The sequence below is a fragment of the Arctopsyche grandis genome, chromosome 9 (assembly GCF_051622035.1).
Source record: "Arctopsyche grandis isolate Sample6627 chromosome 9, ASM5162203v2, whole genome shotgun sequence".
Taxonomy (NCBI): domain Eukaryota; kingdom Metazoa; phylum Arthropoda; class Insecta; order Trichoptera; family Hydropsychidae; genus Arctopsyche; species Arctopsyche grandis.
In genome coordinates, this window is record NC_135363.1 from 12,969,153 (window position 1) to 12,994,696 (window position 25,544).

Consider the following 25,544-nt stretch of genomic DNA (forward strand, 5'->3'; position numbering starts at 1 on the left):
GTGACTTAAAATTACGAACATGTCTGATATGTTTCTACGTAAGCGTGTAAATGCTTCTCATCCCTTTAAATAGTTCATCAGACTATTTTATTCCCCTAAAGTTAGCTAAATAAAATAGACAAGAATTGAGAAACTGTCTCGTAGACTCGTATCCTTTGATCTCCTATCCCTAATTGAAAGAGAAAAGAGTTTCGTGTTAGATCTCACTCAAAGTCTCGCTAAATTCTTAATGCCATGTACGGAATATTACCGAATATAACGTTTGCGTAATCGTAAATGTGTACTTATTTTAATATTTTATCCGATGGGAATTTCATAACTTTTTTTTCAATATTATGTGAACATATTTCTCTTGTGGGCAACATAGACAATACCGACAATTCTGAAAAAAGACGATGAAAGTTATAAATAAATTTTAGGCGATATGTTTCGAAAGGAAAATTAACTTATTTTCATCTAGTAATATGTCTTGAATTATGTTCTTTTCTCTTTTTTTTCTTGTTTCGTGTTCAGTTCACCCCTTCTTGTCTCTTTTGCTTTTGAGTGGTTTTATTTTGTACGTGATCGGCATTAAGCGAAAAGTAGATTTTGCCGGTGGTGAATTGTCCCTTTGCGTACATAAGTTGAAACAACAAGAACCGGTGGAAGAAAAAGAAAAACAATTCGCATAATTTCTTTTAAAAGGGGAATAGAATAAATTAACTCCGTTATCCGTTTCTTGTACGCTTTTCTCCCCGGTTAAGAGCGGATTCCCCTCACCCGAGCCTGCCTAATATATTCTCTCTAGCTTCCATTTGAAACATCGCCATAATTTCACTTTGTGAAAGGGTAAGCAGACTGAAGGATTTTATACCATTGTCGCCATTAACGGATAAAGCAAAAGCTCGCCTCCCGTTTTATTTTTTATTTTTTTTATTTAGACGAAATCTTCTTTCCGATTGTTTCAAACTCATTCAAAATCAATTTGAAGTCTTTCATCTCCGCTCACAGTGTTTACACATTTTATGTGCGGCTCACTGGAGTCGTATATAGTATACCTATCCTTGTGCTTTTGTATTTAATATCCCGAAATTTAGAACCATCTGTTCCTCTATTGTCTTTGCAGCACTTACTTGAAATATAAACATATCAAAAAATAATTTATTTTTAATTAAGCTAAAATTGTAACATACATATATCAATTAATCTTTTGTTACAGCCGTTTGTGAGTCTAAAAGTCGTGGACTTTCGGCGATTTTGGACGCTCTCGCTCAAGACTCGACAATGGCTCTGATAGGATCTTTGGAAGAGGACCTTTGTGACGTCACTTCCCGTCTTGCAGATATGTGGGGAAAACCTTTATTGTCCTGGAGCTGTCCCCAAGTGAGTATTCTTTCAAGTTTTCAATTATTTATGAAGCAATGAACAGAAATGGAATGGAAATTTTACATGTATATTTACGTATTTATTTTTGCTTCTATGATTCCATATTATTTATACATATAGTGTTTACGGGAAGATATATGTATTTTCTTAATTTGTTTTTTTTTTTATTATGTAATATTGTAGTGGAATAGGTACTAAAACCTAGTTATTGAATATTTCTGTGTGCATTAGAAGGGATCTATCGATTATTATATAAACTAGAAATGGCACACTATAAAGATTTTACTCTCTTGGGCGCGAAAACTGACTCCAATAATATACTTAGGAAAAATAACCCGCAAAGATGCGACCGAACGGCAAAGCCTCAACCTGAGAAAAATGGCGGGAAAAAAATTACGCATCCTCATTTTTTCATATCTCGACTCGCTCGTAAACCACGCTCGGCGTCGCAAATATTTCTAGAGGCTATTTTTTTTCGACGCGACCAAATGGGCTGGATCGGGTTTTTTCACGGCCCTCGTAAAAATAACTCGAGCACGCGACGACGAATAGCCCACACTGTGCGGAAAGAAGTTTCTCCTTCCGGAAAAGCGTTCGATCGAGTGAGAATTTCGCGCGCCGAACGGAATTATTGCTCGCGAATTTGGCGTAGGTATGCGTGTATTATGGCGTGGGCGTGCGATAATTTTCTTTAAAAAATGTTCGAAGTGCGGTTTTACACAGCCTCGGGGAATCGTCGAAAATTTTATTATGGTCATAGACGTGCCGAGCATTTTTATTAAACCGAAAACAGCCGTCGGCCATCGAGTCACTTTTGCGAAATTTCTAGGACATGTCGTGTACATATGTATGTATCTATGCATATATATATATATATATATATATATATATATATATATATATATATATATATATATATATATATATATATATATATATATATATATATATATATATATATATATATATATATATATGTATATATAGTCGGAGCAGGACAACTTTATTAAATTATAGCTTTTTTTTGTTCATCGCATATAAATTTCTGGAAAAACTGCGTTCGTTGTAAAAATATTTTACATATGTACATACATACAAACGTAGATGAAAATTAGGAATACCAAAAATAGTATTTATCACTATCGGCAATACCAGCATCTACTGGCATTGGTTTATTTAATAAATTAGTGCATTAATCTAATATATGATTTCGAACGAGACTTTGTAACTATGTATGTAACTATTGTTGGTTCGTAAATCCGTGACGTCATCGAACAAATGAATAATCAAATAAAACTATTCAAATCAGATTGGCCGTGTTTAAGCGTTTATATTACAAATACCAAGCGAAGCAAGTAAAACCACTAGTTACTAATAAAATAAAAATGAATTGTAGATGAATTGTCGGTTTATCATTAATCAAATTAACTAACTACATACCTATAAATTAATTGTTATAATTAATTGTGTACGTACTCTAATTAATTACAAAACTTATTAAGCTGAACTTGATTAAAACTTAATGAATATCATGAATTCCGAAAATAAAACATCTAATTATATTATATGTATATTTCAGTATTACCGGTAAACATATTGTGTAGCATCGGTTGTACTAACATTGGAAATACTTAGTGACAATGGAAGTAAAATATCACTATACCAACTTGTTCTCTTCGTATATCCAAAACAGAATTATCGTTTATTCAGGGTAGACCGGAAACTGTTTTTTTGACCTTCGTCTCCGTATCAGTTTTGTCACTTTTATCGCGCTTTTTCGCCTTATTTTTATAGTTTTGGTTTTATTTTATTTTTTTACTCATAATATTGCTTTTGAGGTTAACAAGTAGGATTAATGATATGTTAGATTTAATATTTAATTATTCGCTTTAAATTTATGAACTTTTCACAACGTAACGTATTCTTTCACACGAGTAATGCAGATTGCCTAAAACGGAATATGTTACCTTCCCCCCTTTCTATCAGTCATTGTACGAATAAAATTAATGAGTGATTAATAAACACTCCATAAATGCATTTAGGTAAAAAACATATTGCCTAAGAGATTTTTTTTGACATCTTAATCTGCATTTATCTTTTTTTTGTGCGATATAAAGAGTTTACTTTTACATCTAATATATAATTTCGAAGGAGAATTTGTATGTAAGGTTTGGGTGGTAGAATCCGTGTCGTTAAATTTAATAAAAAAACGAATGAATATTCAAATAAATTTGAATAAAATAAAACTTATCAAATAGATTAAATAAAATGTTTACTGTTAGATTAGCCATGTTTAAGCGGTTTATATTACAAATACCGAGCGAAGCCGTGTAAAACCCCTAGTTGTAGATCAATTTTATCTTGAGGATTAGGTCTATTTATCTATCTATCACTTATGATTCTATTAAATAGAATCTGAAAGTGAAAGTCTCACTGTTTAAATTCTTGCAAAAAAAGAATAATAGAATTTTTAATCTAAATTATATAAACCAAAAATGTATCAGTAGTTTTTCTTACTTTTCCATCAAAGCTAATTTTGTTACTACAAAGTTGGTTCGGCAAAAGTTTCAGAAAATAAAAATAATGAGTACTGAATTATAGATTCATTCCAGACATCCACCCCACTCACCAACTTGGTCAAACTAATATATCGTTTCTTATGTATGCTAATTTGTTTGTTAAAAGCTTTATTTACTCGTGTTAATTTATATTGAAAAACATTTAATGTTTTCCGAGAGTAAGTTTTTAAAAGGCTTACCATAGATTTAATTATGCTATATATGTACATATGTATAGTGAAGAAGAAAATGGAGAATTTGTGTGATTTATTTTAAAAATTAATATTGATTTCAATCATTGTGGAGACAAAAGTTGATTGCATTCAACGAGAGGGTGTCAAAACACATACAATCTATAGGGGTCTAGAAATTTGATGTGGGAAACATTTTCGCCACCTAGAAAATCGATAGAGCCTCGGCACACATTTGACGCATGTATCGGATTTCCCGAATAGCATCCCAGCTCTGAGCTTTCGAAAGCTTTTCCGTCGAAAGTCTCAACACACACGGCTATATGTGTATATTTTTTGTTTCTGCGCGTCCTCCAATAAATCGCTATTTCCTATTTGAAAATATGCAGATAAATCTGGGCAATAAAGTAGTCCGGTATTCCAGCGGGAATACAACCTGTACCATAAAATGTATGGATATTGTGACTTTTTCCCAATATACTTTCACCATGTCGATGTTTAACGATATCGGTTTGTACCGTTTCGTTAACCAAATTTCATTAAGCGTTAATATCTTTCCGTAATGTCGTAAAGGCGTGTTTACGCAGGCTGATTATAGGGACGTTTAGGCGTCAGATTACGGCGATATTATAGCGTCGTCTGTAATTTTCCCCCAAAGGGTTGATACGACCCTATAGTTAAAAAGCCCCGGCGCTTAAGCCCTACGCGATAACGTCTCGTTTTAATTGCGCTCGAAGTCAATTTTACCTAGTATCGAAAAAGTGTCGAATTCTTAATTAATAGTCCACCGCATAACAACGTTCGCAATTAACAGGCGTCGAATTAACTCATTAAAAATTCAAAAACGGAAATTACTTAAGATTTAAATCATTCTGTAGATGTAAATCAGCGTGTTGCGATGTTGAATCTATTTTCAAACGAGTCCTCTTTGCTCTGCGTTTCAATTCCGCAAATGGAATTTTGCATATATGTATGTAGTGTGTATTGGGTACGTGGTTCCGTTTGTAGCGTGGCATTCGAAAATCGAAGCATTTGAACTATGTATTGTTTGTGTATGCATGTCGCAATTTCAGCACATCCTGTATTTGAGCGTGAAACCTCTTTCAGGTTCGTGCGTGGAAAATTCAAAGCGGAAATTAGAAAAATGAAAAATGGAAACGATAGCGTGTATCGACTGGTAGGGACGTGTATACAATTTATTAACGGGAGATGAATTCTTAATATCTATCTATAATAGATGTGTAGAAAATTGAATGTCAGTATGGCCGTATTACTCATACTGTATGCTTTCTTTTAATACATGTGTATGTAACAAGGCTTGTATCAGTCATTAATGGATGAATAAATACTTTATTTTTAAGGACGATAGGGGATTGGACCATTCTTCCTATTGTCTGGATTAAAAAATATTATTATTAATATTTAAGTTTGAAATAAAAATAGTTGTGTCTGTGTCAGTTTAGATGCCAATGTATATTAGTTCCACCGGCGTATTTCTGTTCAACCGTTGGAGCTCATCTATGTACATACATACGTATGTATATATGTTTGTACTAGGCCCTAGAGATTTCAAAAATAATTTTTTGCTACTTATCGGTATTACCGGTGTCTACCGGTGTTGAGTTACTTAAGCAATTAGTACAGTAAAATTTATTTAATTACCAATAAAATATGAATTAATTATACATTGGTTAATTACTAATTATTTTAATAAATGAACTTAATTGCTTACTTCATTATTTACTAAATAATGGGTCGAGTCCTTTTACATCGAACGAATTAATGATCAGTGCCAGAAAAAAGTAGTTAAATTTTTGCGTGCTCCTTGCTTTTAAGAATTTATCTGTGGAAGGTTTTAATTATTATATACTAGTTGTTTTACCCGGATTCGCTCAGTATTTGTAATATAAACAGCTTAAACATGGCAAATATAATAGTAAATATTCATTTGTTTTTTTATTAAATTTATTTGAATCGAAAAAAAATAATATTCAACCAATCAAATCGTCGTCTTCCTAACCAAAAATACTTACAAATTTACATACCAAGTCTTTTTCAAATATTGCCTAGTGAAAAAAATAGATTTCCAAAAAAATCAGAAGGCGATGAGGCTTCTCATTGTTCGGAAATAGTCTGTGGTATTGGACAATATTTTTGGCATATTCAATCTTTGATTTTAAATTTATTAAATAATTCGCTTAGCAGCTTATTTTTACAGCAGGTAAAAAGGATGTTGAGTGTTGAGCCATCCTCTTCATTAACCACTTAATCACCACGCGTTTGTAGAAACCTATTCAATTATTTTATTATATTTTTTTAGTACCACCCTTGACACTAGCTCTTGAATATAAAAAAAAATAACAAAAATTGTTGACTTTTTCAATTTCATGAGTATCACAGGATATTATTAGATGTCACTGTGAAGAAGCCAAAATTAATTTCAAGTCATAACCTTAAATACGAAGGAGCGCGCACCGGTGCGCTTATGGTGATTAAGTGGTTAATCAATACAAACTAGCCGAGGTTTTCTAAATTTAAAACAATTCAACTAATTGAAATTATTATAATATTTTGTACTACCGGTAGTACCATTAGTAGAGTTTTGACCAAAAACAGATAGAACCGGTTTTGGTTGTACCGGTATTCGATGTACAGTTATGAATTTAAAAGTTCAAATTACAAATCCTTTCAAATTGGGGCTATTTGTATTTGTATCCGAACTGTTACTGTAGACGGGTTTTGGAATTGGTCAGAGCCCTTTGAAAGTTTTTCAACTTCATCCACCTAAAAAACATCGAGCATCGCCGGCGATTAGCATAAAATATAAATTAGAAATAATAAAGGTGGGTCGATGACCTTTATACCAAAAACCTTAAAATATTATATTATATAAAATTATATCTTACCAAAACTATTGTATCCTTGTAGGGTATTATATGAATTTGAATTATTTTTGTTATTTTTTTAGGTTACCAAAGGCACGCAACGTCTAGTACCATCGTTGGAAGAAACAGCTAATGCAATTGTAGCAGTCGCTAAGAGTCTTTCGTGGAAGTCGATAGTCATAATTACTTCGGGTAAGCTCATTCATTTCTTATTTTATTTTAATAAATGTATTAATAAGAATATAATTTATATAAATAGCCCCAGCTGCGACTGATGTCATATTTAAAAATAACGAGGATATTTTTCGATCCTTTGACACCGCACACTTATTTATGTAGGCGCGATTCATCAAAGACTTTGGATATTTTTGACAAAGGTCTACCGCATAGTTCGATAATGTTGTGCCGCGAAAAATATCCAGTGTTTGCACGTACCTTACTAAAGTCAACTTTCGCATAACTCATTATAACGGCACAGCATGCTATAATGATGAGCTACGAAGCACACACAAACATACACAATGTTTAATATTACACATCAAAATTTAATATGCCAAGCTTGCGCCGGTGGCTCGTTATATTGCGACAAAATTATAATATAGGTCGTTTCAAAATATTTGGACCGGTCTGACTTTATTTCTAGGTGCTGGGTGCTATATCGCACTAGATGCTGGGGGATGGGTTATGAATTATGGGTTTCGTCGTTGAGCAAAGGGCGCCGATATAGAACTCGCTGGAATTGGACTTAATCCATTTCCTTTTCAGGATGACGCCGAATAGTGGAAAGGGATATGAAAAGGAGCAGATTTAATGGTGTGAAAATAAGTGGTCACCGATTTTTCGAGAATTTTTCGTACGAAAGGTTTCCGTGTTTGTTCTATATTTTTTTGTCTTTTATTATTGCAACCGTTGATACGATAAATCAATATGAGTTATAAATAATGTATTATGTTAAAATCCGACGTGTAAAATTTGATTGATCTGTATCGGGTGATATCAATGATTGTTTTTAGTGTTTGAAGGTTTTTCCTAAGAAAAGTGTAATGTATTATTTATACCGGTTGTAAGACGAGATAAGTCTTGTTCTGAGAAATTGAGATGACATGTTTTGGTTTGAATTTCACATACGGTAAATTTGACTTCGTGGCAAAACCATATGTACACTTCATGACAAACTTTGTCCTTTGTGTATGTATTGTACCTACTTATATTATAATATGTATGTACATATATGAATACAATGTACAGATATTATATAGAATATAATAGATAAAAATGAAATCTTTTTAATAACGAACACTAACTAGCGTTGGATTTTATTTTTCATTTTTAATTAATTCCAGATTATTTTAAGCGGCTTAAATTAAATATACATACTAAAGGCTAGTATGTACATATTTGGGTACTTAAAATAACAGTTTTAATATAATAATTGAGCCAAATGTTCAAAATAAATTCGAAGTCAAAACGAAATAAATCATGTATACAACACTAAAAATGTGCCGCTTTCATATATTATATATGATTTTCTTTTAGTTTTGCAAAGTTTTCTGACCTCCAAATTTTAGCCAATGCTAATTTCGGGCAATGAGATTGTAACATTTGAAAATAGAATTTTATTGCGATTATTTATACTAAACTTACATAATTTATAATGTCATTTCAAGTATGAGAAAAATAGGAGGTCTAGGTCTATTTATAAACCGTTTATTCAGTCCGTTTCTTTCACCCAATTTTTGAATTTAATTCACTTAGCCTAGGCTTTCAATGCGACCTAATTTTGATAATTTTATTCACAGTACTACTTTTCGTGAAAACGTTAATTGACTAGAAATAAATAATATACATACATATGTATATATGTGTTCTTTTTTATTTATTTGTTATACAGATTTACCATGGTGCCATAACGGGTTTGCTCCATGCGCAAAACCTATGGCCAAATTTACAAATGCACGATATATTATAATATTATATTATTATAAATTTGAAATTAAATTCAAATTACGGTGAAAAATAAGTTGTGACCAATTTGCTAGGAACCGTTTCAACAATGAAATCAGATAAATTGGCAAACTCTGTTAGGAAACGATCGACCAGTAGCATAAGTCCGGCCAGCAGCACCGGATCAGAGCTTGCAGAACACTTCTCTGGATCACTTCTCTATGCTGCTGGTTTGAATCCCATTTGTTTTGGACATATTCTTAGGGTTATCGGAATATGAAACTCTTTTCCATAATTCTAAATAGCAATTCATTCCCTTCCCTAGGTTGTTGTTCAGACCTTGAATATATGGCTCGGTGGTTGGGCGTGTGCCTAGAACCCATAGGCGCCAGGTTCGATCCCGTGAGTTGATCTCGATTGAAAATAATATATTCCGAATATATTATCTGTAATGCTGCTGGTCAGACTTGGATATTTGTGACTCCAAGTTGATCGTTTCCTATCAGAGTTTGCCAATTTTTCTGATTTCATTGTTGAAACGGTTCCTCCATTTAATTGGCTAAAACTGTCTTACCTATGTACTTTGTCACCACTATTTGAGTATGACTTTTGTACAATAAAATTTAAGTACAAGTTTAAAATTAATAGATGTCTCGTTAATTACGAGTTTTTCAGTGTCTCGTAATTCAGCGACTTATGTAATTAAAATGCAGCTTTGTTTGTAATTGGCGAGGAAGACGCATTGGGGTCTACCTGTTCGGCCTTACTGGAAATATAATATAATAAAATAAAATAAATAAAATTGTTCATGGTCTAATAGATTTTCCAATTTATCTGATTTTATCGTTGAAACGGTTCCACCAAATTGACAACCTATCCCCGTTTCTCATAAATTTAAATTTCTGGCATGTTTAATTTGTTGATTATTATAATTATGCTAACCACCTACATACTCAATGGCGCACCGACATCTCAGCGCCAACCAACTTAGCGCCGACCTTTCGGCGCAGACAACTCAGCGCAACGACAACTGAGCGGATGACAATTCAGGGCATTTACTATTCAGCGCAAAATTAATTTTTTCAATAAGTTTCAAATGCGTTTTCAAAAATAATTACTGTATTGAAATTGTCGGTCATATCTACATGCTAATTTCATAAATGTGAATAAATTTATTTGATACTCCTTGTGCCTTGAAATATTACGCAAGCAGGGTTTCTCAACTAAGGCCGCAAAAATTTATTTTTAAGCAGGGTTTCTAAACCGGGCACAAAGGCACATAAAGTATCAAATAAATTTATTCGCATTTATGAAATTATCATGTAGATATGACCGACAATATCAATACAATAATTATTTTTGAAAACACATTTGAAATTTATTGAAAAAATTGATTTTGCGCTGAAAAGTCCATGCGCTGAATTGTCTGCGCCGAAAGGTCGGCGCTAAGTTGGTTTGTGCTGATTTGTCGTGCCACCTGTATTTGTATTTCTCAAAAATATTTGCTGTATATCGGATTTGTCCATAGATGTCTCTATGATATTGTTTAAATATGTTTATAATGTAATGAAGCTAATAAAAAGCTTTGTAAAAATAAGTTTACCTGTAATAAAATAAAAATAGTAAACCATATTGACGCATTGTTGTATCCTAAAGCATTCTGTAAATAAATTTGTATTCGAAAATGAATTATCTAAAACGCCAGATAAAATGTATAACAGCTGGCTAAAATATATTGCACTTTGACGGTAACATGTATAAAAATTTAAAATTGTATCATTCTCGCAATCCGTGGGTAGATGAGAAAGTGTACCGAAAATCGTGTGGTGTCCCTCGTATGGGGAAAGGGCCGTTTAACGAAGTCATCGCACGGTGCCGGAACGTGCTTTCGCTAATAGTGTCGTTAATCCCTTTTTATTCAGCCATCAGTACGAATATGTACACTCACGTGTTCGCGGAGAAAGGGTTAACGACGCATCGCTACGCCATTTTTCCCTCGCCGACGATTAACCGTGAAACGACCGACTGCGATAAGCACTATCGCAAGACTATTTCACCGGTATTCACTTTTATATTATATTATAGATTTTACATACATTATATGTATGTATATTCATACAAACTTAAGTAAATCGAAGCGGTTGATTTATGGCGGATTTTCCCAATAAAATTCATCCATTAAAAGGTATAAAAGTACTTTGAGTATGCAAACACAGCTCTGTCGACTATTTTAATGGAATTAGTTTTGGAACGGGCGAAATTCGGAATGTAACAGTGAGCCCATTTTATACAGATGCTTTTATACATATGTATGTATGTATACATAGGAATATATACATGTGTATCTTCCAGGTATTTAAAATTTGATGTATTTTTTCAATATAAATTTATTCGCGTGTCATTAAATATGAAATGTGTTTTTTTTTGATGTGTAATAAAAGCAATTAAAAAATCATCCGGCGCGTCAGTTTCGCGAATAATCCCGCGTTTAATGAAATTTATAAATGTATTATGCGAGATTATATAATATGTATGTAGGTGGAAGCTGCCACTTTTGGAGCGCTAGCGCCGCCATAATAATTTATATGATTTATAATCTGAAGAAGGGGTGAGAGAGGAAAGGGAAGAGGTTCGGGTGTTTTATGTAATATAATTAGGCTTAGTAACATGTTATCGGGTGTATGGCAGAGGTTGCGTGCCTGGTAATTGTCTCGCGTCTAAATAATTTATGTCATCTTCGTATCGGAAGCTCAATTTGGCTCAAACAACAAACGATGTCTGAGACAACTTTAGGCATTGGAAATGTTTTATTTTGCGCGTAGGCGAATTTTCGGTTAACCCTCGTCAAGCATCGAATTTTTGCATGACTAGGTCAGTCAAATATGTCATTTTTGCTTTGTAGTCGTTCGTTCACTTTTGAAATTTAATGTCACTCTTTATTTGAGATAATAAATTTGCAAAAATATCACATGCTACAATTATTTTGAATCATCAGTAAATAGTACATTGACGTTATAAATTTGTTTGTTATTAAGGGTAAATATTTTAATTTGAAATACGTATGTCAACCTGATGTGAAGGTGTTTTTATTCCGTTCTATGGCTAATCTTATAATGAATCGTACCCAATTTTAAAGACAAATAGCTCAATGAATGCCAAATAACAGTAAATTAACATGTCTTACTTTCATTTGCCAAATACGTAAGTGTAATATGTAATGAAAAAAAGCAATAAAATATTTGACTTATTGCCAACTCTGAACTATTCAGATTCATCATTTCCTTTACTTAGTAATCACATATCCACGTGCTTGCACGATGCTTACCTTTCGATTAATTAATTTTTATTCCTTTCGGTTTAATTTAATATACTCAAAGCTTTAATATAAAATAATAAATTATTAATTAACTATTTTATATCAAAACTATATTTTAATTATTAATTAATTATATCAAAACTTAATATACTTTAATTTAATATACTTATTCGGTTTAATTCTTCAGATCACATTCAATATAAAAAAATACTAAATTATTGAATAAGAAAAATCCAAAATTTTGTCAATTTTTCATCAGTTAATTAATGTATATGTTTTTAATATCAGACAAGTCCCTGGGTTCCATACTACCAAATTATATTAAATAAACGATTTTATTTCTTAAAATCTAGGAGGAAAGTTTATGATTTGTTTTTTAATTAGGCTTTTGAATTATGTAACTAACAGTCCTTATTTACTAAGCAAGATCCTACTCCAATGTTCAATCAGATCCCTCCGCAATTCTTCACTACATATTTCGCATTAATCCCTGTCCTACCAACTATTCCTGTAATTTTTTTTTATATAGATCTTGTTCTTTTCTTAACAATATTCCCTCTCATCGCATTGATCCATTTTGTTGTTCCTTTTCTTGCCTTAAATTTCTATTATATGGTCACTATTCTTAGTATCACTATTAAATGCTTTTTTTCTTTATTTTTCGATACTTTTTTGGTATCAATGTTATGTTTTGTACGTTGTAATTCTGTTTGTTCGTTTTTTAAAAAATAAATAAATATATATATGTATGTATATTATAAGCACTACGCGATTGTTATTATGTAATGCGTATTAAAAAGATAATTTTGGAAATTTGGTCATTTCCTTTATATTATGTACAATTTATGTATATAAATAAGTAATATTATATAATACAAACTCATCCACATAATATTTTCCATGCGCATGAAATTTTATATTCGAACGAACTTTTATTTAATATGTAACGTGATAAAATTGAATTTTCGGCCAAATTCGGAATATCAATATTGATCGGTAGGTATGTAACGAAGTCAGTTTTTATCTCGACGTTCCGGTTTGTCGGTTTGCGTACCGTACCTACCACGAAAAACGTGTATGATTTTATTTCGCCGAATTGAATTATTGCGTGGAAAGACGTTCGCGATGGGAAATCGTTTGATCCGTCGCGCGAGAGGCGAAAGAAAAAAAATCGCTCAGTTTTTCCGCAAACGTAGCAAATCCTCAGAGAGAGCTTTCGGCGAAAATCCGGAAAATGAATTACGACGTAGAGTGTTGCTACGTGAAAAAATGCTTTTCGGATTTCGATACCCGAGTGGAGTCGGTCTCAAAATGCGGAAACCTCTCGGACTCTGGCCGTTAATTTCATGTCGAGAAAGTGGCGAAATTATCCAAGTTCTAGCCCCTTCCCCGTTACATAATTCTCCCGTGGACCGAGCTGCGATGAAAGTTCGCGACCGGGAGAATGCAAATTTAGTTAGACTCGCATGTTTGTCGGTGCCCAGACAACCGTTTTGTAAATATACGACCTAGTCGGAATATTTTGGTCTTCTGATGCTGGGAAAGCGGAAAAGTTCAAACGGGAGTGGATACACGGATGAAATAATTACTTGGTAAAGTCACAACCAGTTGCACCGTCATCTAAATCTTGCAAGATGAATTTCGTCGAAACCGAATACGAAATTTAATATCTTAGTATGTAAATATGTATGTATGTATGTATGTATGTTTTGGGGGAGTGGATTATGTCAAGTCAGCCATTTTCTAGGTCATAACAAACACAAGGCGACTCGATCACGGCAAGTCGTAAAGGCAAAAACGACAAATGAATCGTGAAGTTTCTATATCATACATACATACGTTCTTGTACGAGATTGTTTTATTCATATTTATGTACATACATTGCAGAGGTGGTTAAATTTGGCGTTCGAGCTGCATGCAGTAATTTTAATTTCGGTTCATTATCCACTCCGACAGTCCAATTTCGACGCGTGTCATATATATATATTATTTTATAATATGTATTATGTGTTTATTACTTAGAAAATTATATGACAAGAAGAGGGGAGGAGACAAATTATATGACAAAAATAACCATACTTTTTGAAAAAAAAATCTTTAGACAAAACAAATGCTGTTCAGGTCAATTTTGGATCTACATATATAATGTGGTACAATTGGTATTAATTAATAATCGATATTAATAACAACGACTTTTTTTTTAATATTCTATAATTTATGTAATTGATTTTTAAATATCTTTTTGTAATTTATTTTTATATATCTTTTTGTAATTTATTTTTAAATATCTGTTTGTAATTTATTTTTTTTTATAATAAAAACCCTGTTAAATACAAATTTATAAATGCAATGTTTTGAAAATATTACTTATATTTTTACTGTCGGAGAATTTTTGTGTGTCAACCACTAGGCAATTTAAAATTTTAAAAAGTGCTTATTTTGGCTTTGAAACTTTTTAATTCATGAATAAATTCAGCTTTCGCATTTGGCAGGGTGTTTCACCTCTGGCATATGTATTTTTTTTTATTTGACCTCTCAAAGTAATTGGTACGAAATGTGTCCACTGTACATGTATGTATACAGAATGACCAATAAATCGTGTCCGGTGAGAAGCTTTCGAACCACAGGGTTTATATTTAGAGTGGCCTGTGGTTTTTTTCCCTACCCTTCCTTTTTTCATCCTCACACTTTTCACTGGCAACTACCACCCCGTTTCCCATAAATTCGATGGGCAACGAATACGCGTATTTTTCCACGGCTGTCAGCCGAAGTTTTCCACCGTTAGAGGCCACATAATTGATAATAAATGAGCCGGATAAAATTAACGATTTCTAAAGCCGCGGAAAGAGGCGGAAAATTCGTGGGCGTACACTCTTGCCATTTAGCCCTAATTTCACTATAAAATGACAGATATTTTTACCCTTGTAAGTTGTAATTCACCGCAGAATATATGTAAGTTAAATGTTAATTTATAAACAGTGTTGCTACTTAATTAATTTTACAGTAATATCACATTATATGATGTGTTATTTTAAAAATAATAATTGGTAATATTTTTATAATCCTTAATTGCAATTGAAAATTAATTTTATAATGTAAGTTCAATTATATGTATAATCTTATAATTGAGTATATAAAGTGCAAGTTTTGTAAGAAATTTAGAATTATGTACCACTCCGACGAATTTTCCGACGTTGCTCTGGCGAAAGAGAAAAATAAAAAAATGTGACTTTTGTTGTTGCAATGTTTTAGAGAATTTTTGTAAATTTGGGGTATTTCCATACCTATATAATTCTAACATGTGCATAACAAGTATTGTTAATTTGGTCAATTGCCCAAGTGTTTTCAATAATCAAGTTAAGTCAATCAACGAAAGTTAGAGGTTCGAAAGCGATTAGATACCGCTGTACATACATACATATGTAGCTCTAACCTTATATAAAGTGGTAGTTTCGATTAATTTCGTTATTTTTTATAAATTACAGCTAATATTCCACACTTTTACAATATTTCGTTATATTATTCATTTTTTAATATGTTTTTTTTTTTAGTTTCAAAAATGTACATATATATGTAATATATAAAAAAAATTTAATTCAATTTTTTCCAACCTCGTCTACGGTCCATTTTGTTTATTTTCAGATGTGGGCTGGTGGCCGGTGTTGGCCAACAAGATAGAGGTGGGTCTTCAGGAGGTTGGCGTAGCCCCCAGGCACATCTACTGGGAGAATGATGGACATCCCAAAATGGCGTTAAGGGGCTTGCAGAGCACGCACGCCAGGGGTGAGTGCCGCCAAATTACACTTACACTTTCAGCCGAACTTCCGGACATTACTCACGACCGGATTAAAGCGGATCTTCTGCGGGGGTGGGCTGAAGACCTCGGCTACGATTTTATTTCAGAGACCCGTCGTTATTGTAGCGGCTACGGTCGCCCATTACCGTGATCGATGGCGATAGGAAACTGGTAGGGATTTAAAGGCGCCTAAAGGGACGCAACGGAAGGAAGTCGATGCGAGTGCGCCTTTTAAAAGTTCGCACAATCGCACCCCAGCGGAACTTGACGTCTCTATTCCAAATACAATGCACCATTTCTAAGAAATATCATAAAGGTGGTAATTTATAATTCTGTTTGACTCATAAGTATATAAATACATACTATACGTATCAACAAGTTGTTAACATTTTTGACATAAAGTTATATTAGCCGCTAGTGCTTCCAATCCCAGAAGGTTTCTTCAGCACCGAGATTTCGGTGCTGGGAATTTTCGATCTCGGAATTCCAGTGCTAGCACCGGGAATTAAAAAAATTAAAAAATGTTCAATTGCATTTTACAAACTCTCCAAGAAGTGCAAACTCTCGCAAGTAATATTGAATTAAGCTACATTCCTCAAATTTTCGGTTCACATCCAGGCTAGATTCCTGTAAGATTAAAAAACGTCACTCTGATTCATTGATTCGTTTTTTATTACAAATAGTTTTGTACCGTCTAGTAATTATTCAACGAAACAATTCACCCAATATAAAAACTGCAACTACATTAATTTTATGTAAAAAATATCACACCAATGAATTTCATTCAATAATTAATTTTAATATGGGTTATAGTATGTATTATATACTACATGCATCGAAGAACTGGAGATACATACATATATTATAATAAAATTAACTTGCATCAAAATAGATAATCTTCGTAGAATAGCAGAATCAACAGCAAAGCACTCATCGCGTAACCCTTGAAAATCCAAAGTGCGACTGAGAAACAATGGGTCATGTTCGATTCTGAATAGCACAGGTTTTATAAACAGAAAAATTTCAATATATGCTTCAAATATCATTGCAGTAGAGCACAAAATCTGTGACACAATTCAGGCAGTTCATATAATTTCGTGGAAGGCCTCGGCGTATAAACGAGCTGTATACATTAATCAATAGGGTATCGCGACCTATCGACCAATGACCTCTCTTTGCCGAGAGTACATGCTGTGTATAAATATTTGGCAGATCTGTTACATTAGTCATTCGAAGCTGGATCGACGACAGAACAATAATTAACTACCATTTCTACTGCGTCTTCACTCCGATCTCGGAAAACCCTGTACACGTCTACCCTACAATGCGAAATAAATACAATATAAAAACACGTTTACGATCTCAAATTAAACAATCCCTCAACCAGATCAGCATATTTTAGATTTAACAAATCTAAGTTGATAGAAATCTGATTGAGGAGCTTGATAACCTACTCTTTACAATATGTGGTGAAGTCATGAAATTGGTATGTACGTACCACAGAAGAAGAATACCAACTGCGACATCTAATGTACTTGAGTACACTGGGAATATTAAATATCATTCTTAAAATGTCCACAAATATATAATATAGAAAAAAATTGACATCGTTGTACATATTGTACGTTGTAGAACTTTAATGGCTTTCTTATCATTTTGCCTCATAAGAATAGAAATGTAAAATATTGTATTTTGCATTACATGACTATTTGTAAAAAATAAAAACTATGCAGTTTATGTATGTATATTGTGACTTTATCAGTCGTTCAATCTATGTATGTGTAACACGTATGAAATAAATGAACATTTATAAAGCGAATATGTTGGTATTTAAATGTTGATTGAGTGACGCTGGTATACATATATATGTACATGTATGTATACGTTTTTTACTAATTTTGTGGTAAATTGATTTTAAATATGATAGAACTATCTACGTTTAATATGTAGAAGGTAATAATTTATATTTAGGTCAAATTGCGTGGGTGACTGAAGCGAAAATAAAATGAATAATTAGTTTATGATGGAAGAGTTTTCGAGGACGAAGATTATGATATTTTCAAAATTTGAATGATAATATTTTATGGCATTTGAGAGCGAAGAAATGAAGATATGTGTGTATCGATTATGTAATTGACAAACAGACCAAAGAATTGCTCGAAAGTTTTGCTAGAAACTGTATGGAAATAAGTGTACAATGTATTTTAATGCCGATGATGATTTAAACTAAAGTATATGCCATAAATAAATAATGCTCATTTATTTATGTATTTGGCGCAAATTATTTCAATAATCACCAACATATACATTGTCGATAAAGTTATAACTAATTGAATTACTATTTTTTTACGATATGAAATCAGTTATTGGTAGATATATAAAAATGAAAACATTTTTCCTCCCCGTTTAGATTATTCCTGACGTGCATTTCGATTTATTTCCGTTATTATTGTTGAAATTGCATTCGTTCATCGGTAGCACAATCGCATTAGTCAATCGTATTGCAAAGCCGATTGAATTTCGATGCAATTCAAAACGACAAATATTAACATTTCCACGCTATGCGTCCGTTCAGTTCGATGTGTGCATTTCCACGATTGTGCACAATCTAATCATTCGATGAAATTTACATCCCATCATTGCAACCATGTCACATCAATTGTGATCCCATAGCAAATAATATTCTATCGATAATGTTTTGCACATTCGCATAAACGGCAAATTATGATTAAAAAATTAAAAATGAATACTCAGTCGTTTGAGGTCAAACGCTTAGTTTAATTTGATCAAATATTTGCAATACAGTTTACGTTTACACATGTATGTTCAACATATGTGTTGCAAATACGCTTTTGGTATACATATGTATATGTTTGTATAGTATTGATATGTACGTGGCAATGACACATCGAAGCCCGATCGGCCAACTAACTGTAATTGATTAGTGTTAATACATCAGAGGATTAATAATTATTTACAATCATGGTGCGATAGTGAAAATCGAAATACGTTTACGTAAGTACGTACAAGATAAATTGAATAATTAGATTACGGTTTTGAATTTAGACAAAATCGACCGCATACCTTACCCGTGCGTACGTGAGAGTTTCTCAAACCGTGAAGAATTCGGACTATTCGCGTCTCTGAGCTATTTCATAATTGACAGGACGTTGTGCGACTCCGCTTACGCTTTTGCATTGTTGTGAAATCACTCGAGTGGATGTAATCTAATTGTAATTACAACTAGATGAATGTTATAATGCGTGTTCCTCGGTGAATATGTTTTGTGTAATATTGTGATATATATTATATTATATATAATGTTTTGTGCTATTTCTCCTGGTGATAGGCGTAGATAGATGGTTTCGTGAAATATGTAATTTTGAAGAAAGACACCTTTGTTCGTCTATACCACATTCTAATGAACCTGGCAGTAGGGAAACTATAGCTTTCGAATCCTATTGGTCGATGAGCTTTGTTATGAACTTTTAAAATACGCGAAACTATAAATACATAGACGGTTGCTATTGGTTAGAACATCTTAAGCTAACCAATTGAAGTTAGATCGATTTTTTAAAATTCAGTCTTATGGTTTCCAGTGGTAGAACTTGACCAATGTTTGCCAATGGTTTTATGCCATTGACTTTTCAACACAACATAAACCAACAAAATAGCTCAGTGGATAGCTTATAATGCTAAAAACTGAGGAGTCACGGGTTCGAGTCTTGATCCGGGGTTGCTGGCCAGACCTTGGCCAATTTATTTGATTTCATTGTTGAAATGGTTCCAACCAAATCAGTCAAATCAACCAAATTGTCACCATTATTTGAATTTAATTTCAAATTTATAGTATTATTATAAACTTATATATAGTACATATGTACAAAGTTGGCCACAGATATCACCTTGGGAAATCTCGAAATGATACCATGGTTAAAATAAACTTTATAAGAAAAATAATCTACACACATCCATATATATACATATATGTACATATGTTACCGCTGAACTTATATAAAGCTTTGGATTAATTAATAGAACATTTTTTCTAGTGTGGATTAATAAGATTTAAATATTATAAAAATTCAGATCAGGCACTCCCTAAAAGAATTTTTTAATTTTATGACGAATTTGAATAAAATTATTTAATATTCAATTTACTTACAAACATATTTTCACTTTTTGCTTCCTTATTGGCAGTTAAGGAAATACGAGGAAATTACTTTATTTACATTAAATCGTGACAAATATTTAAATATTTCAGGATGATTAAACTTAAATTAGCATCAAAAATAATTTCAACAAATGTACTTTTAAGATGTAGTCTGTTTGACAAAACTATGTCTACATATTTTTTATAAAAATTATCCGACGGTCAAAGTCGATTAAATCCCCGCAGAAGGTTTTTGTTTATAAAAATAAATCTGCGTTAAAGACAATAGACCCAATTTTAAAGTAATTAACAAAGGGAGCCATTATGATATGATCTTATCTCGCTCACTGCGGGTGTTTTTGTTTAATTAAAAACAAAGCAACGGGAAAAAAGTCAAAGTAAATAAACAAAAGTGTATATACGTATGTACATGCATAAACCTATACTTAAAAATATAGCTATTTATAAATACAGTAAAAGCAAACCTCTAGAGATAATCGCGGGAGAGCTATTTCACATTTATTTTGACTCTTTGCGAGTTCAAAAGGCGCCATTTCGAGTGCCTCCGTCATAAAATAACAATTATGCCGGTTTTCGCTCCAGCTTCTCTACTTCTTCTTCAGAGCATCATTTTATTATTTCTTGAAGCGGACCGTAAAACGCGTGCCGTTGACGTTGACGAGAACCGCAATTCTTGGCAGAGATGATCGATAACCCCTAAACGCTCCGGGATGTTTATTGTCGACTTGTGCCCCGTCTCCTTCGTACGACTTTCAATAAAATAATTCGCGAGGAAAAAAACCATGGCATTGGCCAAAACGTTCAGCCAATATTGGAAAAGTTTCTATGTTGAATGTTTCCATTGAAGGACACGTATGTAATATTTTATTGATCATTTTATGTCAATACATGTTGATTAAATTGCACAGTTTTATGTACATATGTACACAAGATTACATAATATGTATGTATTTACATATCACAATTTGAGATATTGTATTGCTGAACACTTTTAAAAATATATAATATTTTTTCTAGTGTTTGTAGATTTCGCGTTGTTCAAAAGATACAACTTTTTCGTTTATGTATGCTTCCTTATAAGCTTTTCCTTTGATGTTGGTAAACGTCAAACTTTTCCATGCTCACACTATAAAATTCTGAAATCTTAAAAGTTCGCTCTTTAGTTTGATTACAACGTGTCGTTATTTTCTCTTGTCACGTGTACTAACAGAAAACTCAAAAATATTGAGAAACATAATAACTTTCTTAGTATGAAATCAATGATATGCTTTCAAAATACTTCCGTTTGTCTTAAAATAGTTTGTATTACTATGTAATTTCAAAAAGCTCAAACATTTTTTTCCAATTAAAGCCTTTACTATTTAAAATTATATTATATAATTATTCTAATACAGATCTCATCTAAATACTTCAATTTGAAAATTTTGGATATTCTAGGTTTGTTAAGTTCAGAAATATGCTCAGAATAAATATTATATATGACGCAATTTAAAAGCTAACGAACTCCCGTTGAATATTTAACGATGTTTAAAAATTAAAATTACCCTATTTCGTACGGTAGAATTTCTCAGGTGCTCTACCTTTGCGAATCGCAATCTCAAGTGGTCGTAAAGCGAAATCGCGCTAAGCGAGGCCTGCCCGTAGGAATTCATCAAGATCGAACGAGTAAAATGTATAAACGTATGTATTTATACAGGACTACGCTTTGCATATAAACGACTGTAAACATGAATAATATTCTGTATCATAACAAAATATCTTCCCCAGCGTCAGTATGAATAATTGAATATTTTCGGCGAAGAACAGGTGACGCGTCTCAAAACTGATTATTAACACACCGAATTCCATACGCGAACTTACATATTTCATTATGTCTTGAATTTTTGATGAACTACACAAAATACTCAACGTATGGGAGAACTTTGAATTTGACAAAGAAAGTCTCCGGACGAATTTTGTTGGGAAATATTTATTACATTTTAAATAAAATTAAAATGAAACTGATGGAAAATTTCACCATTTTTCAAACCTCTTCTATGTTCGCCTTCGCTCGTTCGTCTGATAACATTTGGATTTTTCCATTTATTTACATTGTCTAACATATATACACGTACAATACACGTCATAAACCGTTAATTTATATTTAAAATCAATATCTAAGATGTTTTATCACGATTGTTGATTTTATGTATTTTTTTTCTAATCCGTCTAAAAAGTTGTCCCAGTATACACTATATATTATATTTTATAGCTTTTTCAAACTACCAAGCAATTTTAAGATTAAATCAAATCAAAATATTTATGTTTTTCTATTCCATTCGTATAGTAACACTTCAAAGAAAAATTGTATTTCATTGTTCACGTTCTTGTGAATCAATATATGATCAATATTTTTATCAAATTTGCATATTTAATGTTTTCTTTTAATATTTTTAGGCAATAAATTCTTTCCATTCAAATGAATTGTTCATGGCATTAAATACAATTATTAATTCAGTCGGAAAAATTAATTCTATGATCAATATTTTTATCAAATTTGCATATTTAATGTTTTCTTTTAATTTTATAATTTTAGGCAATAAATTCTTTCCATTCAAATGAATTGTTCATGGCATTAAATACAATTATTAATTCAGTCGGAAAAATTAATTCTATATCGAGCAATATAAAACGAATGCAACGTTTCCGACGCTCTCATGCAATAAATTTTATTGAACCGTTAAGCTTTTTTACATGACTATTTTCATATTCTATCAAAGGAAATTTATCGGATCATTTAAAAACAAATGTATTAATAAGTTTATTTATATTTATTTCAGTGATAATTCTGTGCTCATCACTCAGATCACCAACCGGTGAGACTATACTCCAAACCATTGACAGTTTGAAGTTATCGCCAAGTATACTTCTAGCAATAGACGTTTCGAGCTTCATTCCATTTCTGCCAAAGATCGTCAATGATTCAAATAAAAATAAAGACGATTTGGAACAGGACTTTCTTCAAAACGACGCACCATTCTATGAAAGCGTCGACTCTACAAATCAATCGTCTTCCAAATTGACGAATTTAAAAAGTGCTCCCACTTCTTTTAACTACATAAAAAATGTGCTACGTCTTCCTCATTCAAACGCTTTAAAAAATGACACATTAGAAGAATTCGAAACTCGCTCGATAGACTCGAACTACACCGCTGAAATTGTATTCGAAGCAGATAACAGTACTTTAGATATAGACTTGACGAGTGAATACTATCAGAAGAAGAATGAAAATTTCAAATCAAATAATGCGACAAGATCTGAATACGTTCCGTTGATTAGAAAGAAACGCAATTGGCCTCAAGACAGGTATGAAATGTTCGAAAATATCAGCTTAGAAATGAAAAAGTCTTTCATGATTTTGACCAGTATAGATTCGAAGAATACACTCACAGACGTATTCGTCGTAAATGCAACTCCGAAGAACGAACTGTACGAACACATATTAGAAGGATTAAATACGGTGATGTCTGGAAGTTCGGATAACAGGACCCATAAAGTGTTCAAGTTTCTCTTTCTGGATTGGATCGAAGACGGAGAAGACTCCGAAGGGCGGGAATCTCACTGGAGACCTTTGATTATATTGCAATCGAGCAAGAACGCCAGTTGGCAACCTCTTAATGGAGACCCCCAACAGAGTGAATCTCTCTCGAGCATGGTGAAGGTGCAGCCGAATTTCGACGATTGGTTCAAGGATCGGGGAATGGAATATGATGAGGATGCATGTGATGGAGATTTTTGCATCAGAGCCCAAATCAAAATGAATTCTACGCATATCATCATCATTGTCGTTTCAGCGCTGATTTTCACCTTCGCTACTATAGGAGTTGCGCTAATCGTTAGGTATGTAATTTTCAACAAAAATGATATATTTTTAAACTTTCTTCATACACGATGGTGTCATGAAATGTCACGACACTGTTTTTAACCTTTTTGTACAGTATGTAGATTTTGCATAAGGAAATTTCACTGATATATTGTGCAATATATCTATGTATGTATATAATATAAATAGGATTGCAATTAGCCGTCAAATTTCATATACCGGTAAACGGTAAATAATTTTTCTCACTACCGGTATGCCGGTATTCACCGGTAAATGAAAAAAATCGTGGATTACATAGCTGTATGTGGTTACTTTTCGTAAAAACGTTAGCCTAGATTGAATTGTAAATACATAATTAAAAAAAATCTCAGGTGGATAATGGCATATAAATACATTTCAGTAAATTCGTAATAATAAATAAATTTATTTTTTATTTTTTACCGATCAAATTTATTTATTTAAAGTTTGGATCATAATTGAAAAAACCGTCTTATTGGTTGGTCTGTGTTGCCAGTGAATTATCAATTTGAAATTGCCACATTTAATATTGAAAATAAACAAATTCCAAACAACTTTATAATACGCCATTTGCATCGATTTTTAATGTAATAATTACGAAATTTTGACGATTTTCTGGTAAACCGGTATACCAGTATTGCCATCCTTAATAATATGAGGTCAGTTTTTCATTTAATGTGAAATTTACAATTTTTAATAATAAAGATGTGTTCAGTGTGATGCGTGAGTATCGTAAAATGTATGAAAATTCGTCGTTGAGAAAATTCTGACATATATCGGTGTGACGCGACGTGAAATTATGTGGAAATATGGAAATTTTAGAAAACGTGCGTGTATATTAAAATATCTACGTAAGCGCGCCTTTATATAATAATATGTAATACATGTATGAAAAAAATCAAATTTTGCACCGCATATTTCGATACGTTTCGAATTTATGTATTTTTCGCGGTTTGTTATCGTATTCAAATTGGCTAATGGTCGTTTGAACAGAATGAGTTTCCGTCAATTTATATGCTAATTTTCACATCCCCTTCATATTTGCCCTAACAATATATTATAACGTATTGTTGATACATATTCATTCAAAAAAATCATACAATGTTTATTCACGAATAGAATTTCGAAGTATTGCACATACATACATACATACATATATGTATATATGTATATACACGCAAGTTTACATATTGTAGTCCTTAAAAAGGTGTCCGATAGGAAAAAACTGACCCATTTACTTTGTGTTTGAACACATGTTGTATTTTTTCGTCCCTTTTGGTTGTCTCTTCAAACGTTAACACTTTTTGTGCACATTTCAGAAACATCTTGCTGAAAAAGAGGCTGTCGAAAGGACCGAACAAGATCGTATTGACGGCCACGGACTTTGTGTTCCCACAAGTTCCCGACAGCAGACGGGTAGGTAACACAATGTAAA

The 25,544-nt window shown here is 32.4% G+C and overlaps 1 protein-coding gene across 1 annotated transcript in view; it reads left to right on the forward strand.

The window, feature by feature from the left end:
* Positions 1-25,544, forward strand: part of LOC143916812 (guanylate cyclase 2D) — a 74,122-nt gene that overhangs the window by 28,232 nt on the left and 20,346 nt on the right. The window contains exons 2-6 of the mRNA XM_077438057.1: positions 1,199-1,362; positions 7,083-7,191; positions 15,902-16,042; positions 23,049-24,108; positions 25,429-25,525. Of these exons, the coding sequence (XP_077294183.1) occupies positions 1,199-1,362; positions 7,083-7,191; positions 15,902-16,042; positions 23,049-24,108; positions 25,429-25,525 (1,571 nt within the window). The remainder of the gene's footprint in view (positions 1-1,198; positions 1,363-7,082; positions 7,192-15,901; positions 16,043-23,048; positions 24,109-25,428; positions 25,526-25,544) is intronic.